Genomic DNA, 19,549 nt, shown 5'->3' on the forward strand with positions numbered 1-19,549 from the left:
CCTTTAATCACGCCGCAATCATAAAAAAACTTGTAAACAAAGAAACACTTTCAAAAGGTTTGTTCTCAATCCAGAAGGAAATTTACATATGATGTTCTGCTAGCAACACGCTCAGCCTGCGTTCACGCATCTCTTACCACAACTCAACTGAGGAACAAAACTACCCCCTTATCATTCACTAACCGCTCCTTCTTTTTCACTTCGAACCTTTCAGTTGATCATTTATAGCGAACGTAGAAGCTGAGGACTCGTAGACTTTATTTAAACACTTGAACGTAACGCTCCTCGGAGTTAAATCCTACTGGCCCGCGTAAGTGCTCGTCCTCTCGAGGGCATCTCTACGCTCCAACATGACAACGGATCTTTATCCAACGTCACTCTTGATCAACTCTCACTGCTTTACGGAACTCCTAAACTCTTCGGAGAAAAAACTACATCACTCTTAAACCGCTCGAGTGATTTTCAATTTTCGAAATTACTACAACCAAGTTCCGCAAGCATATTTTCCCGCTAATTACACAATGGAACAAATGTGTGTCATCATCACACCTAAACAGGATCGAAACATCCTTTACGCCATTGGCCAATTAGTATCCTCCAATCAGCTTCTTAATTTAACAACCAATCAGAAGCCTTTGCTGGTCTAGTCCTTCAAAGTATGTGCCATGTTTACAAGTTGTCAAGTGGCAATATTTGCCAGGCTCGTTAGCTCCAGCAAAACCACCAAAAAGATACAAAAACTATCACTCAACTTTTTGTTTATAGGGTTGTATTATTGAAATGTCGCTTCGTCTTTCTTTGAGTAACATGGTTTTCATAGTATAATTGCAGCTTGATTCATCCCTCTAATGTTTGAGTTTCATGGCCCAAAATGCCAGGAAATGCATTTTCCGGCATTCAGTTTTCAAAAATTTACCGGGGGAGCATGCCCCCGGACCCCCCCAGAAGCGATGGGCTAAAGCCCATCGTGTGGGGCCTCCAGACCCACAACCGTCTACTTTGCAAAACACTCCGGCTACTTAAAACCTTAAAGAAAACCCTGCAACTCCATGTAAACAGGCCCTTAGACCCGCCGTAGTTTGACTGTATGGGTGCACCGTGGGGCGCCGACGAGAAATACATAAGCATGCTCAGCTGTCATGTCCTCATCAAAATATTCATTATTGAATATCAATACTTTCAATTCTACCCGAATTAGCTGCAAGGTAATCAAAGAAAATTTAAGGTTATTTTCCATCTTAAGCCCGCCGCACACGGTGAGGAAAGAGCTGAGCAAACTGTCTCACAAGACGGTTTGCTCAGCCGTTTCCTCCCGTATGCGGGGAACTTTTGGTGAGAAATTCGCCTCGCGAGGCCATGAGGAAAAAATCAAACATGTTTGATATTTTTAGCCTCGCGAGGCAAATTCCTCATTGTGTGCGGCAATTGTGAGAATCGAGTTGAGCTTGGTCAATCAAGCATCCAATAAAAATACATGGGATTCTCACATGACTTAAGTGACGTCAGAATTTCTTCCTACGACGCCATCTTGAACCGCTGGAGTCACGTGAGTATGCCATGTATTTTTATTGGATGCTTGATTAAACCAAGCTCAGCTCGATTCTCACTAAGGCCGCACACAGTGAGGAATGTGTCTCGCGAGGCCAAAAATATCAAACATGTTTGATTTTATCTTCACGGCCTATTTCTCACCACAATTTCCCCGCACACGTGAGGAAACGGCTGAGCAAACCGCCTCGCACGCAATGCCTACCTTTAAGAATCAGGATACCATTTTCCCAAGTCGGTCGAGCTACATTTGGCATATCTTTAAGCATATCCAGAGGCGTTTTGTAACCCAGCTCACGAAACGGAAGCGGTTTCTTTACCATGTCGTTATAGTCTTTCTGCAATTCCGCAACTGTAAGACCATTTCTTGCAGAAATGAGCAACGAGCGCACATTTTTGATGACTTCTTCACGAAGTCCTTCGTCGCCACGTGACGACCTTTCGGAGTTTCCAGTCATTATTTCATGTGTTAACCCCGCAATTTTTTGTCGTTTAGAATATTTAAAAGGTGCAGACCTTCTCCAGAAACAAAGAAGAGATACACGACAAAAATAGACTAAAAATCTCACATTTCGGTTCGTGAAACGGCAGCCTTCTCTTATTTCAATGTGTAAAGGAAACGCGGGAAGCAAAACAAACCCATACCCTGGGCAAAACATTCCTGTTACAAATCCTGCTAAAACAGGACGCGAGAGACTAAGTCGGGCAAAAATCTCCCAGAGAGCAATGCGTTTTATTATGTTTCAACATGGCGGACGGATCTGTTGAAAATTGAAAATGAAGTCGTATGGCTTTTAGGAAGACAAATGTCTTGCTACGGTTTTTATGATTTTTAGATTCTTCTTCAAAACTACATCAAAAAATGGAATCAGGAAATGATAAAGTGGGAAAGGTTGATGTTGGCTACGAGATTCCAACTTGGAGCAACTGGTCGCCGTTGGCGAAATTTTACCATCCGTTGCAAGCTGGTAGCATCGATGGCACAGATACAGAAGCGCACGATAGAGCTGTTTCCCGTGCTATGTTGGCAAAATGTAAGGAAATAACTGTTCATATATGTCACAGTGAGTGGGTTATTTAACCTGATTTTCGTCTCGGTAGCTCAGATCAGCTGATATATAGTATGGTCACCGTGCAGTGGTCCGCGAGAAAAAAGGATAATCTTGAATATCTTACTTGAATCAAAACGCCACGAACTGAAATTTTCCCTGAAGATAGCTTTTTTCGTTTCTTGCGATAATATTCAATTGGCAAAATCCAAACTGAAATATTTCTCTTGTAATTCGAAAAAAGGTGAACGTAATCGCGTCTCCCTAGCTTCGTCCGCGAATTTGGTCTTTGGTCCGCAAATCATGTAAGCAGCCCAAAAAAAATACCTTTTAATCCCGATTATTTCTGTACAAACATGAAAATTTATTTCTTCTTTATTTTCCTTGATATGTCTCAGCTACAGTCATATTGGATGTTGTTGAGAGTATAGAATCTCCTTTTATTTTCAATTGACTGTCTCCCAAAACACGCTCCATTTCATTATAAGACCGTATAGGTATTCTAGACATACTAAAGAAGGTAACCTGTTCATAAACATGTATAAAAGAAGATTTTGAAAATATTCAGGTAAAGCAAAGACATTTTCCATTTATCAAAGGTTTTCTTTATCTAGTTTGCGAGATTTAAGTTCTCTGGGGTCATAAGTAGTGTAAGTTGTGGACAGATAAAACAAAAGTTTAAAACTCTGCAGAAAATTTGTTCCCAACCGCAGAAGTGAGTTTATGTGTAAATCCATTCTGCCAAAAGACACATGTTCCAGTTGCCTTTTATCTTTACACAAGCCAAGTAAACATGACTGTGTAAGTTACGGGGCCGCAAAAGTAGAGACTTTCTAGAAAGACAAATCAACACACCTGTCAACAAACTTGAATTCTGCTCAATCACCGATAGTAGGAAAGCCGAAATTTCGTCATGTGAAAGAAGAAATCAAGAAATAATCGGATACATTTGTTTTTGGTGGTATTTTTAGTTAACGAGAAAGATCGCGGACCAAGGATCTCATGGACCAAGGACACCATACTGTACTTGTACTTGTTTTGTTTCTAATAATAGTGGCTATTCATATGGGACCCGTACACTGACCTACTGTAAATTTGTTATTCATACGGGAGTTTTCTTAGAATGATTACTACAGGTTTTGAGCCTATTAAACCTTGAACGACAAAGCCATGCTGTTATTGAAAGCTAACCATTTAAAAATGGGTGTTTAGACTTACATGTAACTACTGTTTATCAGCGCTATTTGAAATGGGTGCTTAGACTTAAATACGAGAAACACAAGGCAGGTCAGATGGCCGGTGACATTGAACGAAGGAGATATTTCATGAAATTAAACAGGCATCAATGGCATTGTAAATATCTGAACTGTATATAAAAGAATTAAAGACAGGGTAAGACTTTCCGAGTGTTATTGAACCTGTAATAATCATTCTGAGAAGACTCCCATATGAATAGCAAATATAGGTCAGTGTACGGGTCCCGTATGAAATGCCACTTTGTAATAGGCAATGATTTTATTATTCAAGAAAGGTAGCATCTACATCCTGCACCCTAGAACTCACCAAAAATCGTAATGCTTTCCTTTACTTTGATTTTTTAATTTAATTGTTTCAACTCCTGGTTCTTTCTGTATTACATAATTTGTATTTCCAGATAAACCAAACAAGAGAGTTTGTGGTGATCCAGACAAGACACTGTTTGTTGGGAAACTGAGCAAGGACACCTGTGAAGGTTTAACCTTACTTTCATTTAATGCAGTTTTAGTATGTTAGCAAGAAAGACAGCTGTCAGTAGAAAAACGGAAAGAAAATATAGTAAAAATACCATGCATATTGAGTCATAGATCTAGGTCATCTGAATCCATCAAGGCTAAATTATTAATTTTTATTAGCATTTTTAGCAGAGCTGTATTAGTTTTGTTTGTATTAAGTGATAATGTTGCACTTAATCTCAAGCAAAAAAGAAAATATAGACCTTTTTTAGCCTACTGCCATTCCTATTTTGTGCGTAGTACTTTTATTTTAACGGTTTCTGCCAATTTTAATTGTCAGATACTGTGTATAAAGTGTTTGGAAAATGTGGAGAATTAGTGAATTGCAAGCTGGTCAGAGATGTTGGTAAGTGATGCCAATGAGACACAGTTGTGCCATTTGTGGATGACTGAAATTCCCACATCTTGCACTTCACCCCAGCTATCATCAGGATCTCATATCCATTCATTATTGAATGCTGATGCAGCCATTCAAATAACTCACAGCTCAGCCACGTGATTATTGTCAGTGTTGAAACAGGGAAAGGTAACTTTGAATTTCTCTTGGGTATTAGACCTGGAAAACATTTTTTATTCCTTATAAGGACTGGAGGGGTGCTGGGTCCTCCCAATATAATTGAGTTTGAGATGCCATTTCAAATCAGGCTGGATTTTATTTCAACTCATTGCAGCCAATAATAATAGGGAGTTTAAAGTGCCCCTAACCCCAAAATATTTTTTTCACTAAAATGAAGCTTTGCACCTGTTCGAAACGCATTGCGGTCATTTTTTCATTTTTCTAACATGCCATTTTATAGGCTTCAAACGTTGCAAAAATCCAAGCATCTTTTGTTCACGAATGAGTCAGAAGGGGAGTGGGTCTATTCCTGATTTGACGTCACAAACTGATTTACATTGCATTTACTCTTTGTAAAAGTGCATGCAAAGTAGACTGTGACATCAAATCAGGAATAGACCCACTCCCCTTCTGACTCGGTCGTGAACAAAAGATGCTTGGATTTTCGCAACTTACGAAGCCTATAAAATGGCAAAATTTGTTAGAAAAATGAAAAAATGGCCGCAATGCATTTCAAACAGATGCAAAGATTCATTTTAGCGGAAAAAATATTTTGGGGTTAGGGGCACTTTAAGAAATGACGATGGCTACGGCAACCACAACGCCACAAAACAAGAATATCACTGGTTCAAAGAAGGGAAAATCGTACTGCACAAGCCACACACATTTTATTATCATGGTACTCTGCATAACAACAATGTGAAATCACCAAATTTGAGATTTTAACGACAACGTAAGCGTACAAATGTGAATCTTTCCTTCTATATTTTTACTCTGAACTGCTGGTATAAATTTAATTTTACGATAATTCACCCACATTGTACGAAGTGAACAAGATGAAATAACCATGAAAGACTTAGGATTGTGCAAAGTTTCATTTTGAAGTGACGTTTTCACCACCTTCTGGAGCCATAGTAGATCTTCAAGTCCCTAATAAGAAGGAAAGGAAAGGAACTTTATTTAAGTGTCTAATCTTCTAGCGCTGTAGAGCACTAATCGGGGACACTGTAAATTGAAATTAACAAGTTAACGCAAATCAAATCAAATTTTGGTTTTTGAGGAGAGGGGAAAACCAAGTACCCAGAGAAAAACCTCTCGGTACAGAGTAGAGAACCAACAAACTCAACCCACATATGACGCCGACTCTGGGAATCGAACCCGGGGGCCACCCACATTCGTGGGAGGCGAATGCTCTCACCATTGTGCCATCCCTGCACCCCAGTTTGTTGTAATATTACCCCTGGCCAGTAATATTGTCACTTTTAGTCATCTCCTTCACCTGAAACCTTATTGTGTGTGCAAGCTCCCTGTTTCAGGAATCATGAGTGTTTATTTAGGACTAATGAGATACCATGAATGAGAGGTAACATGCAATTCTCAACCACATAAATTATGCTCTGTAATAACCGTGGAGCGTTGTCTCACAGCCTTCCTTGTGCTGAAAGTAATAAAGTCACTGTCTTTATAAATAATATTATTGTTTGGTTAAAAGTTACAGTGTGTACATGTAGCAGAGGTCCCATGCTATTTACAATGACCGGTGTTCATCATGACACTTTTAATGGCCTTGTCTTCATTGAATTTAGTTACAGGGTTCTCAAGAGGCTATGCATTTGTGGAGTACAAAAGTGACAGAGATGCTAATAAAGCCTGGAGGGTAAAATAATATTATATTTATTAACCCATTCACCCCTAAACCGGCCTAAACCAGCCATACTTTTACTCTGTCTAATGCCAAACAATTTTACTCGTCAATGGGGAACGCACAGGAGTCAATGGGTTAAAATAATTAATTTTATAAAATGACCACTTGACCACTGCCTTTGGTTAAAAGGCTTTTCAATGATACAAAAATGATGAAAATGAAAATGGCGTAGTAATAATAATTTAAAGTTTCACTAAGCAGACTATGCAGATCATTTTACTATTTACATTCAAAGGACATTTCCAGGAAGAGGTCAAAGTGAGACTTGAAGTTGCAGCTTTGTCTTTCGGGGATTTGTTATCTCTGTTTTGACTAATTAAATGTGCTGTTTGTTGTTTGTGGTGGTCAATTATCAAGTTTGCTGTTATTACTGTTTCCCAAGCGGCTTACCCTTTCCCTTGGGATCATTTGGCCTTCTACTTTCAGGGAACTGGTACCCTTCAGATTCTTGTCATCTTCCTCGGTGTTAAAGAGTCTTGCTCGCCCACTTTACTTTGCACCCCTTTGTTTTGTTGTAATTTAAAAGCTTTATTGTCACAAATAGAAGAATTACATTACATATACACAAAAAATACAACAAAGATAAATGCAATATGAAAGAAACAGACTTACAGTTTGATGCACCTTACCGTGGCCACCCTACAAAGTTTTTTACGATCAGGATGTGCAAATTTCATTGACAGTCACTCCTCCTTGCAAAAATCATACAGTTGTAATTTGAACACTGTTGCATGGGTTGTTGAGTTGATGTACTTACACTTAGTGGTCAAATGTGAAAGTTTGTTGGGTGGCCACAGTACGGTGCGTTGTACAAGAATTATTACAGTTTACACAATTTACACTACCATTGATGAACTACTTGAATTACGTTACAAGTTATAGTTTGCACAAAAAAGGGATGTGTCTTGGCTGTAAACACTGAATTTGTGCCATTATTTATTCACTAAGTAAACATGTATGGGCTTGCAGATATTAAGGTCTTCCAGCACTCAAAAGAAAAATTAGAACAATTTTGTCACAGAAATAAAAAATGTTTCAAAGGTTATCCTGTAAAATTAAATGAATTTCAATCAGAAAAAAACAGCAAAATACCTTGCCATTTCAGGCGCTTTTCTATGAAGTGTAGAGGTGCGTCTGTAGTCAATTCAAGAGGGGAAGACAGTTTCTATGCATGGTTAACCCGTCTTGATTACCCATGGAGTCTTTTCCAATTTTATTTCCACTTTTCATTCTCGAAACCCTTCAGTAAGCGTAGCGGAGAGAAATACTGATGACAGCAACATACTCAGAATTAGTCTACCATTCAAAGACCAAGTTCGGAGGCAGTTGCATGATCTTAGTAATAAGATTGGCCCCACCTTGCAGCCAGTTTTTGTAAGCACGAAATTAGAAAAGGTTCTGAAACAAAAAGAAGCCAAGCCCTCAATTGTCAATTGTACGTGATCTGTGCAATGCAGGTTATGCCGGCTACACAGCTCGACACCTTTTTGAATGTGTTTCTGAACACAAAAATTCGGCAATCGTCTGGATCAATAACAAAATTCCCACCAAAAGTAGACACATGAAAATCCCTGGATCACCAGTTCAGGTTACTTCCCATCTTCGGGAAGAAGTTTGTACACGCATTAGTTTCAATAAAATCGTAACAAACTATACATCAGAAGAAATAGTCCAAGAAGTTATTTCTTCATTTAGCAAAAATGATAAGACATTAATTCAGATCATTCCAGCCATTAATCGTCCTCTGGTCTTCGAGGAATTCCTAGTCACAGTACTCTTTGCTGCTATTCCAAGAGAAGATGGTTCAACAACAATTCCGTTTCTACTCGATAACATGTTGCGAAGAGCAAGTCATACATAATAGAATAGAATAGAAACTGAAATTCTAACAAACATAGCTTATTTTTCCATGGAAAATGGAATTATATAGCCCATTGATGTCCGATGGAAACAGATTACTTTGCACAGTGATAGAATTTCAAATTTTGGGGCCCCTGAAAATGCCGGGGTACAGAATCAATACAAGTAATGTTGTTCCAAAGCCTGCTGTAACGTGAGATTGTTTGGCGCACTTTGAGTAACTTTCTTCCTCTTTCCCTTTGTATCTTGTTGCAGGAACTGCACAATGAAACCATTGATGGTTGCACTATACTCGTGGAGTATGAAGCAGCAAGAACCTTAAAGGGATGGATTCCAAGACGACTCGGTAAGCTGTCTGTGGGGAAGAGGCAACCACAGTCATCCCTTAAATGACAGCTAATTCAACTTAAGAGTTAAAAGTTTCTTGTTAATTATTTTAAGGTGCGTTCGATTGTCCTTATTCCGGAATAAGAATATGTGGAGTGATGATTTAAAACACCATGTGTAGCATTTTGCAACAACAAGGATAATAAAGCTTTGTTTAAAATAGCATTTTAGCTGATGTTTGACAATATAAATGTGAATCTCTGCAAAAACGAAGGATTTCTAACTTCTATTCCATGTATTCCTATTCCGGAATACGGCCGATCGAACGCGCCCTTAATATGTGAGAGAATAACCCAGAAAGGAGTACTTGGATCACCTGGATTTTTCAGAGTGGGCCTCTATCTAAGCAAAATACCAGGGAACATGGTTAGAACTGCCAGCCCTTGGCACAGGGCTGCCGTAGTGGTGACAGCACTTGCTTCTCACCGATTTGGGCTAGGTTCAGTTTCCAGACTTAGGCATTACATGTGGATTGAGTTTGTTGTTTCTCCTCTGTGCTCTGAGAGATTTTTCTCCAGGTACTCCGGTTTTCCCCTCTCCTAAGAAAACCAACATTTGATTTTATAAGTGTGTTAGTTTACAGTGTACCCAATTATTAGTGCTGCAGCACTAGAAGACTAGACACTTAAATAAAGTTGCTTTCCTTTCTTTCCTGGGATGAGAGCACTTGCCTACCACCAACAGTGATAAAATGTAGCCACCAAAGTATCACCAAACAATTCACACATGTCATTTGCTTGCAACATCCTTTTATGAATTTAAAAATGTCTGCACTTGTATGGGCGATAATTACCTGTCACACAAGAGTCATACAATGTCTTATTCTTAACACCAACATTTGATTTCATCTGCTTCGATTTCTGGTTTAGAGCACTTTTGCCTAACTAGATATACATTAAATGTGTGACAATAACGTGGCTGCCTTTTTTGTTAGTTTATACATTTGTGATTATTTATCATTTACTTCATTCGTGTTTTTACCGGTACATTCAGTTCTGTTTGTTAATAATTGGTTGTTTTAAGCTGACACTTATCCCTCAAGTGTGATCTAAATTATTGTTGCATGATTTGTTCAAAACGGTTACTATGTAGGCCTTGAGATGTAAACAAAAATGTCACAACTTGTCAAGTATTCCTCAAATTCAAACAAAGCAAAGGCAAATAGAGTATTCCAGATATTATCTGGCGTTACAGGTTCACTTGTTTTGTTTGAATGCAGGCAAATATCATTAGTTCAGCATCTTTTGAATGACATGAGTTTGTAACTTGCAGGTGGTGGTTTTGGAGGCAAAAAAGAATCCGGACAGTTGAGGTTTGGAGGCAGAGATCGGCCATTTAGAAGACCAATGTAGGTTTTTAGTAATTTTGTCATTGATTTACATTTACCTTTTGTTATTAACGTTTTTAAGTATTTTATGGGGGTACAGTTGGGGTATTGAGCTAACCCCAGTACATGTAGAAGCCTTGAGGTGCTGTGTTGGTGAGGAATGAAACACAATAATTTGCATTCTAGAGGTTTTCCATGGTAACTGGTCGTTTCCCCTTCACGTTGATTCGCCTACACTGAAGTCGATTTGCCTACAGACGTTAAAGGGGCTAAGTCACGCAAAATGAATTAATTTCATGACGCCCAAAATACTCCCCCCCCCAAAAAAAAAAAACTGTTCAACAACATAAAAGAAATACATCAAAAGGAAAGAGAAGTGTGGATGGATGCAAATGGACAAGATTGAAACAGATTGCATGTCAAGTTTAATGGTAAATCGCCTGGATAAACGTCGTTTCTGCTCAGAATTATCTTGTTTGTGATGTAACGATAATTTTATCAGTAAAGGAATTCCACATTACTATTTTCAAGTTTTAAATTCGAATTTTACCAAAGATTTCCCCGAAACACCCTAAACTAACATGACATAGCTCCTTCAAGTCGATTTGCCAACATGTTTAGAAATTAGAACATCTTATGCGTACTGGACACTCATTTGGTTTCATCAAACAGGTTGATGAAGGTAAATTAACCACTGTAAGAAAGATTTGTGTGGTGATGCTCAATATTTCTCATGATGCTTTATTTACCTTGACAACAATTCATGTCATGTAACCAAATTTTCATGTACCTCTGGACTATCTCCAGTATGCATTAGTTTGATTTTCCATAAAGGTAAAACAAGAATCCAGTTTAAACAAGCTATAAATTACACAAACAAAGGATGAAAGTGCTGTGTGGTTATAGTTTAGATTGTGTACACCACCTTTTTCATAGTTTGATTATGCTTTTTTTACATATGGAATTTCAGTATGTGGTATTGCAAGTTATGACAAGTGTCAGAAAATAGCAGTGCGTTTTGCCTTCCCAAAGGAGGTCAAGCCTGTTTTGAACCTTTTAGATGCTTCAAATAATAAGTGATGGAAAAGCATCACACCTTTTACTAAAGGCCCTTTGGCAGATCTCCTACCACCCAGTAAAACAAGCTGATTGCTAAAGAATCGTGGCCATTCCTATGTACCTCCTCCAATTAGAACCAAACGTTTTAAAACGCCCTTTTATCAATAGGTGTCTTTTTAAATTTATTTCATTGTAATTCAGAACGTCCGTTTTTGAAATTAATGACGACCTTTAATTGTTTATTTAATTTCATTTTTGCCACTAGACCAAGTGAACAGGATCGGAAACAAAACAACAACTATTTGCGTGGCTCACGTTATCACGAGACGTCCCGTGAGAATTACAGTTATCGCGATCGTGAACGCGAGAAACGTGAGCGTGACAGAGAAATGTCGCGAAGTACTTCTCGCTATCGTGACCGTGGAGATGATGGGAAAAAATATCGTGAACGTGACAGTGAAAGGTCTCGTGTCAGCGAGCGATCTCGTGACTATGAAAGATCACGTGAACGTGGTGGAGAGCGTTACAAAGAGCGCGGGCGTCACGGTGAATCTCGCCACAGAGAGAGAGACGGGTATCAAGATAAAGTAAAAAACAGTTACGAGACAAGTGAAAAGGCAAAAGACGCTTATCATAAACATGAACATCAGGAGGTCGGGATCAGCTAACAGATCTTTGTGTTGGTAGCTGCAAATTCAGCTGGTGTCAATCTCCCAAAGCTGTCTGTATCACAACTAAAGAAACAGAGACCCATTGCATAAATGGCGCTGAAATTTGAATAACAATACTTAAACATCTGGAGCCTTGTGTTAGTACTGTTTAACAAAGGACTTCTCGCGTAGATGTGAAGATGTACAAGTACTGTTATTCAAATTTCAGCGCCACTTCTGACATTTATGCAATAGTTCTAGGGAAGAGGCCCATATAGGAGTTTTCAGCCACAAAGTTGGAGTACACCATCCCAGAGTAGCGCGCCACCAATGGCTGGAAATCTGAATCTAACCATCGACCTGATGGACTCTAGATTCCTCTGAATTTTTCCAATAAAATAACAGGGCCAACAACGAGTGTTTGAGTGTGAGTCTTGTTTGTGGAATAGCAATCGGCAGAAGATCGTTTTATGGTGTCCCATTCCCTTATTACACGTAGGAAGACATGTATGAAAAAATCTGGGTGCTGTTAAATAAAGGGAGTCGAACGTACGCCTTCGCGATTCCCTTCAATTGAGCCAAGGGATACCGTAGTTGGAACTAGACCATAAAACTAAGTTCACAGCCTGTATCCTGCACGGCCGTTAAATGAGTCAGGGAAGTATTTGTCGATGATTGAGCAAGTATTTTCTGGGGAAAAAAAGAAAAATTTTCTGACAGAAATCGGACCCACGCATGAACTTCTGATTACTAATTAGGAGTTGTTTGTCGTGGAAGTAGCAGTAGCAGTAGAAGAAGAAGCTGTAATAGCTGCGTTCTCAATCATTCATAAAAACTGCGCAACATTTGGTGTAACGTCGTGAGCCCGGTTAGCTCAGTCGGTAGAGCATCAGACTTTTAATCTGAGGGTCATGGGTTCAAGTCCCATAACTGGCGACTTTGTTTTAAGTTATTCTTTATTGATCGTACGAGCAAAAATGAGAGTATTTATTTGAAGCACGGGCTATAGCTGAAAGAGGGAAATGATCGTAGCACTTACCTGGCTCGTAATCACTTCAACACGATCTCTTCTCTGAATTCACGATTACCGTGAATTTTAAATTTGCTTTGAATTCATCGTTATTGTGGAGGCTTAACTGCAGAATACCCTGTCATTCCAAAACACATGTAAAATCTGTGGCTACGCGGCTACGGAGCTACACGGCTAAGAGGATAAGTGGCCTGGCGACCTGGCCAAACGACTAACGTGGCTACGTACCTAACTCAGTAACGAAACAAGTTCGCAGACTACTACTACTACTACTAACTACTACTACTACTACTACTACTACGGGAAATGTTATGTTCACAGAACTCTGGACTCAAATTATCTTGCAAAAGAAGCAAAGGCTATGCACGATTTCAATGCACATTAACAAGATTTCAGTATTAAATAATAAAAAATAATAAAATAAATGAAAATAATAATCAACTTGTAAAGAGCAAGTATCTGTGCGCTAGTTACAAACTAGTAGCAATAAAACAACACTAATGACAATAGTGCAATAAAAATAATATATAAATAAATAAAGAATATAAAAATAAAACTTAGAAATAAACATATATAAATACAAATGTGTACAAAACTGTTACAACTGTTACTCGGTAAAAACTCTGGCGAATAAATGGGTCTTAAGTTTCTTAGATTTAGGAGTGCATAGCAATGTACCGTTATAGTTCCTTCTAAGATTGTAACTAGATGGGGGCAATACAGAAATAAGCTCACTAAGGTACAGTGGTGCTAGCCCCTTAAGAACTTTAAAAGTTATCAAAAGTAACTTAAATTCAATACGAGAGTGGACTGGTAACCAATGTAACTCCCGTAATAGCGGAGTGATATGACAAGATCGAGGTGCACAAAAAACTAAGCGAGCAGAAGAATTCAAAACTCGTTGCAACTTATGAAGCTGATAATCAGGGAGGCCGTAATAAAGACTGTTACAATAGTCAACTCGACTAGTTATAAACGCATGAACTAGGGTCGCCGCAGATTCGCTGGTTAGATCCTTGCGTATACGCTTAATGTTAATAACATGGATGACAAATTACTCCTTAATTTTGGCGCGAAATTTGAGCATTAATTTATAATTTCACTTGTGAAATTACATTGTTGCCATGGCAACTTTTTCTACACTGGCAAAATGGCGTTTTATGAACGTACTGAGTTTGCCACTCATGATATTAATTGCCCCCAAGGAGGCATCATCGTAGCTTGAGACTGCGCGTATATTGAATTACAGTAATATAGTATCATAAAGTCTCTGTTACGAGCCTGAAGGCCCATTAAGGCCATCGCTTATCTCCGGTTTCCGTAACATGAAGCGACTATGAGTATTTATGCTCCCCCCTGGATGGAATGCTAGTCCATCGCAGGGTTACCCCCGGCATTACGCCGGTACCCATTTATACACCTGGGTGGAGAGAGGCACCGTGAGAGTAAAGTGTCTTCCCCAAGAACACAACACAATGTCCCCGGCCAGGACCCGAACCCGGACAAAAAGATCCGGAGTAGAGCACACTAACCATGAGGCCACCGCACCTCCCAATATAGTATCATAACTGGTTGTTTTAGGTTTATTGAGGGACAGATAGAATGATCATGTAATTTCCGCGTAGATCATGCATAAGAAGATCTTGGATGCGCTTATTGCTTTCACTTAACTGGTGAGAGGACAGGTAATTTGCAAATATAAATCTCAGTAGTCCCTTATTTACATTAAACCGTTTCTTTGACAAGAAATTACGGAAGGCCAGCTTTTTGCTACGAGGATAACAGCGAAAAAACCTCTACTTTGTCCCGAATTTTCTATAATAAAAACTTGTTCAGAAATCAAAAGTCTACGTTAACATCACACACCAGGTATACTCCTTAGTATCTGGCTAGAAATATTCTTCTCGCTACTACTCACTATTGATTTGGTTGATATTTAATTTTTTTTATTTTTATTTTTTTATTTTATTTTTTTTTTAATAAGCTTTATGTGCCAGGCTCTTATGTAGGCTTTAATTTACTCTCGTCGGACCCGTTTGACCTTTTAGCACCCTGTATAGTGTTTCTCACTCAAAGGATGAATAAATATTGTATGTATGTACTTTTTCCTCCGGCCGCACTTTAGCTATTTGATGAGCCTGAGCCAGTCTCGTGCTTTTTCAAGGATTCTTTTATAAGTGTCGGGTCACCCAGCCCTATGAGCAAAATACTGCACCGATTGAAGATTTTAGCTTCCAAAACTTGCCCAAATTGTATCGGTAGGTCCTGGAATTCGTCCACAGAAAAGCCCTGTTGAGACAACTTCACTCCTGAACCGCCACTGATGTTTACAACGGGGCATTTTAAGCGTCCCAGTCTGCATGAAACTATCTCTCACCTCTGTCTCGAGAAGGCCAGACACGCGCGGTTCTTACGTCACGTTTATACCTGTAGAATCAACTGAAATATCAATTCCTTGTAAAAACCAGCATCTTAATTTTTTTGGTAGGCTAGGCCATCGGAGAGCCTGAACATTTACGCATGTTTCAACAAAAGAGAAAAACGCAGTACCTCCAGACATGGCGCTGGAGCGTCGTACCAAACGAGTCATCCCGGGATTTCGGCCCGTGCGATCGCTTTTGGACGCAGTTGGCCCTTCGCTGCTTTCTGCTACCGACCTCGCCTCCCGGTACGGCATTGAGGGAGAGATATGTCGGCCCCTAAACCATATCAGACAAATCCCACGCCTACTCACAGCTCCAGACCGCCCTTGTCATTACAATTTAGCGTAAGATTTAGTCGCTTATATATTCAAGAGATAAGTCATTTTATCTGTCATATGGTAAGCACTGGAGTCGCAGATTACAAACTGCACGCAGGCGCACTGCTAAAGGTAACATACTTACATGCATAAACTTTATTTCATCTCGAATTTCAGAATAACTACAGGAGCCAATGTCTTCGAGACATTACATTTACAACTAAAATACATAGCATATACAGATTCATGACTAAATACATAATATTTCAATATATATTACTTAAAAAGAAAAGCTGCATTACAAAATGCGGCCCTGGATTCTCTTTTAAAAACCAGTGAACTCAGTGGTACGGATAAAATCAGGTAGCGCATTCCGCAACTTAGCTGATACGTACGTAAGAAAAAGAACTAAGACTGTCTGGGCCCGGTTGTTCAAAAGGTGGATAACGCTATCCACCGGATAAATCACTATTCTGCCTGTTAAGCCTTCACGATAATGGTGAATTCAAAGGAAATTTAAAATTCACGGTAATCGTGAATTCAGAGAAGAGATCGTGTTGAAGTGATTACGAGCCAGGTAAGTGCTACGATCATTTCCCTCTTTCAGCTATAGCCCGTGCTTCAAATAAATACTCTCATTTTTGCTCGTACGATCAATAAAGAATAACTTAAAACAAAGTCGCCCGATATGGGACTTGAACCCATGACCCTCAGATTAAAAGTCTGATGCTCTACCGACTGAGCTAACCGGGCTCACGACGTTACACAAAATGTTGCGCAGTTTTTATGAATGATTGAGAACGCAGCTATCACAGCTTCTACGGGAAATGTTATGTTCATAGAACTCTGGACTCAAATTATCTTGCAAAAGAAGCAAAGGCACTGCGCCGCGATTTCATTGCACATTAACAAGATTTCAGTATTAATAACATGGATGACAAATTACTCCTTAATTTTGGCGCGAAATTTGAGCATTAATTTATAATTTCACTTGTGAAATTACATCGTTGCCATGGCAACTTTTTCTACAGTTTATGAAAGTACTGAAGGAGGCATCATCATAGCTTGAGACTGCACGTATATAGAATTACAGTAATATAGTACCATAACTGGTTATTTTAGGTTTATTGAGGGACAGACAGAATAATCATGTAATTTCCGCGAAGATCGTGCATAAGAAGATTTTGAATGCGCTTATTGCATAGAGATGTAGAGTTTGACTGAAGTGGTGAGAGGACAGGTAATTTGCAAATATAAATCTCAGTATTCCCTTATTTACATTAAACCGTTTCTTTGACAAGAAATTACGGAAGGCCAGCTTTTTGCTACGAGGATAACAGCGAAAAAACCTCTACTTTGTCCCGAATTTTCTATAATAAAAACTTGTTCAGAAATCAAAAGTCTACGTTAACATCACACACCAGGTATACTCCTTAGTATCTGGCTAGAAATATTCTTCTCACTACTACTCACTATTGATTTGGTTGATATTTTATTTTTTTTATTTTTATTTTTTTATTTTATTTTTTTTTTAATAAGCTTTATGTGCCAGGCTCTTATGTAGGCTTTAAGTTACTCTCGTCGGACCCGTTTGACCTTTTAGCATCCTGTATAGTGTTCCTCACTCAAAGGATTAATAAATATGTATGTATGTACTTTTTCCTCAGGCCGCACTTTAGCTATTTGATGAGCCTGAGCCAGTCTCGTGCTTTTTCAAGGATTCTTTTATCAGTGTCGGGTCACCCAGCCCTATGAGCAAAATACAGCACCGATTAAAGATTTTAGCTACCAAAACTTGCCCAAATTGTATCGGTAGGTCCTGGAATTCGTCCACAGAAAAGCCCTGTTGAGACAACTTCACTCCTGAACCGCCACTGATGTTTACAACGGGGCATTTTAAGCGTCCCAGTCTGCATGAAACCATCTCTCACCTCTGTCTCGAGAAGGCCAGGCACGCGCGGTTCTTACGTTACGTTTATACCTGTAGAATCAACTGAAATATCAATTCCTTGTAAAAACCAGCATCTTAATTTTTTTGGTAGGCTAGGCCATCGGAGAGCCTGAACATTTACGCATGTTTGAACAAAAGAGAAAAATGCAGTACCTCCAGACATGGCGCTGGAGCGTCGTACCAAACGAGTCATCCCGGGATTTCGGCCCGTGCGATCGCTTTTGGACGCAGTTGGCCCTTCGCTGCTTTCTGCTACCGACCTCGCCTCCCGGTACGGCATTGAGGGAGAGATATGTCGGCCCCTAAACCATATGAGACAAATCCCACGCCTACTCACAGCTCCAGACCGCCCTTGTCATTACAATTTAGCGTAAGATTTAGTCGCTTATATATTCAAGAGATAAGTCATTTTATCTGTCATATGGTAAGCACTGGAGTCGCAGATTACAAACTGCACGCAGGCGCACTGCTGAAGGTAACATACTTACATGCATAAACTTTATTTCATCTCGAATTTCAGAATAACTACAGGAGCCAATGTCTTCGAGACATTACATTTACAACTAAAATACATAGCATATACAGATTCATGACTAAATACATAATATTTCAATATATATTACTTAAAAAGAAAAGCTGCATTACAAAATGCGGCCCTGGATTCTCTTTTAAAACCAGTGAACTCAGTGGTACGGATAAAATCAGGTAGCGCATTCCGCAACTTAGCTGATACGTAGGTAAGAAAAAGAACTAAGACTGTCTGGGCCCGGTTGTTCAAAAGGTGGATAACGCTATCCACCGGATAAATCACTATTCTGCCTGTTAAGCCTTCACGATAATGGTGAATTCAAAGGAAATTTAAAATTCACGGTAATCGTGAATTCAGAGAAGAGATCGTGTTGAAGTGATTACGAGCCAGGTAAGTGCTACGATCATTTCCCTCTTTCAGCTATAGCCCGTGCTTCAAATAAATACTCTCATTTTTGCTCGTACGATCAATAAAGAATAACTTAAAACAAAGTCGCCCGATATGGGACTTGAACCCATGACCCTCAGATTAAAAGTCTGATGCTCTACCGACTGAGCTAACCGGGCTCACGACGTTACACAAAATGTTGCGCAGTTTTTATGAATGATTGAGAACGCAGCTATCACAGCTTCTACGGGAAATGTTATGTTCATAGAACTCTGGACTCAAATTATCTTGCAAAAGAAGCAAAGGCACTGCGCCGCGATTTCATTGCACATTAACAAGATTTCAGTATTAATAACATGGATGACAAATTACTCCTTAATTTTGGCGCGAAATTTGAGCATTAATTTATAATTTCACTTGTGAAATTACATCGTTGCCATGGCAACTTTTTCTACAGTTTATGAAAGTACTGAAGGAGGCATCATCATAGCTTGAGACTAAACGTATATAGAATTACAGTAATATAGTACCATAACTGGTTATTTTAGGTTTATTGAGGGACAGACAGAATAATCATGTAATTTCCGCGAAGATCGTGCATAAGAAGATTTTGAATGCGCTTATTGCATAGAGATGTAGAGTTTGACTGAAGTGGTGAGAGGACAGGTAATTTGCAAATATAAATCTCAGTATTCCCTTATTTACATTAAACCGTTTCTTTGACAAGAAATTACGGAAGGCCAGCTTTTTGCTACGAGGATAACAGCGAAAAAACCTCTACTTTGTCCCGAATTTTCTATAATAAAAACTTGTTCAGAAATCAAAAGTCTACGTTAACATCACACACCAGGTATACTCCTTAGTATCTGGCTAGAAATATTCTTCTCACTACTACTCACTATTGATTTGGTTGATATTTTATTTTTTTTATTTTTATTTTTTTATTTTATTTTTTTTTTAATAAGCTTTATGTGCCAGGCTCTTATGTAGGCTTTAAGT

General features: G+C 39.0%; 2 protein-coding genes and 3 non-coding genes across 6 annotated transcripts in view; 2 read left to right on the top strand and 3 right to left on the bottom strand.

The window, feature by feature from the left end:
• LOC138025710 (tudor domain-containing protein 5-like) overlaps nucleotides 1–2,210 on the bottom strand; it is a 30,110-nt gene extending 27,900 nt beyond the window's left edge. For both annotated transcript variants that reach the window (XM_068872890.1, XM_068872894.1), the window contains exon 1: nucleotides 1,754–2,210. In XM_068872890.1, the coding sequence (XP_068728991.1) occupies nucleotides 1,754–2,207 (454 nt within the window). In that variant the 5' untranslated portion in view covers nucleotides 2,208–2,210. The remainder of the gene's footprint in view (nucleotides 1–1,753) is intronic.
• A 64-nt stretch (nucleotides 2,211–2,274) lies between these two features.
• LOC138038092 (U11/U12 small nuclear ribonucleoprotein 35 kDa protein-like) lies at nucleotides 2,275–12,327 on the top strand. Its single transcript, XM_068883916.1, has 7 exons — nucleotides 2,275–2,582; nucleotides 4,252–4,329; nucleotides 4,650–4,715; nucleotides 6,512–6,582; nucleotides 8,746–8,836; nucleotides 10,150–10,225; nucleotides 11,529–12,327. The coding sequence occupies exons 1-7, from the start codon at nucleotides 2,411–2,413 to the stop codon at nucleotides 11,929–11,931; spliced, it is 957 nt and encodes a 318-aa protein (XP_068740017.1). The 5' UTR covers nucleotides 2,275–2,410; the 3' UTR covers nucleotides 11,932–12,327.
• A 449-nt stretch (nucleotides 12,328–12,776) lies between these two features.
• Trnak-uuu (transfer RNA lysine (anticodon UUU)) lies at nucleotides 12,777–12,849 on the top strand. The gene has a single exon. It is a non-coding gene; the product is annotated as a tRNA-Lys (tRNA).
• Nucleotides 12,850–16,363: 3,514 nt separating this feature from the next.
• Trnak-uuu (transfer RNA lysine (anticodon UUU)) lies at nucleotides 16,364–16,436 on the bottom strand. The gene has a single exon. It is a non-coding gene; the product is annotated as a tRNA-Lys (tRNA).
• A 2,220-nt stretch (nucleotides 16,437–18,656) lies between these two features.
• Trnak-uuu (transfer RNA lysine (anticodon UUU)) lies at nucleotides 18,657–18,729 on the bottom strand. Its single transcript has one exon. It is a non-coding gene; the product is annotated as a tRNA-Lys (tRNA).
• Between the last annotated feature and the right edge of the window lie 820 nt (nucleotides 18,730–19,549).

This window comes from Montipora capricornis, chromosome 2 (assembly GCF_036669925.1).
Source record: "Montipora capricornis isolate CH-2021 chromosome 2, ASM3666992v2, whole genome shotgun sequence".
Lineage (NCBI taxonomy): Eukaryota > Metazoa > Cnidaria > Anthozoa > Scleractinia > Acroporidae > Montipora > Montipora capricornis.

Coding starts and splice junctions, on each gene's coding strand:
- LOC138038092 (XM_068883916.1), top strand. CDS start 2,411: ATGGAATCAGGAAATGATAAAGTGGGAAAGGTTGATGTTGGCTACGAG. Junction 4,330..4,649: donor GAGCAAGGACACCTGTGAAG/GTTTAACCTTAC, acceptor TTTAATTGTCAG/ATACTGTGTATAAAGTGTTT. Junction 4,716..6,511: donor CAAGCTGGTCAGAGATGTTG/GTAAGTGATGCC, acceptor CATTGAATTTAG/TTACAGGGTTCTCAAGAGGC.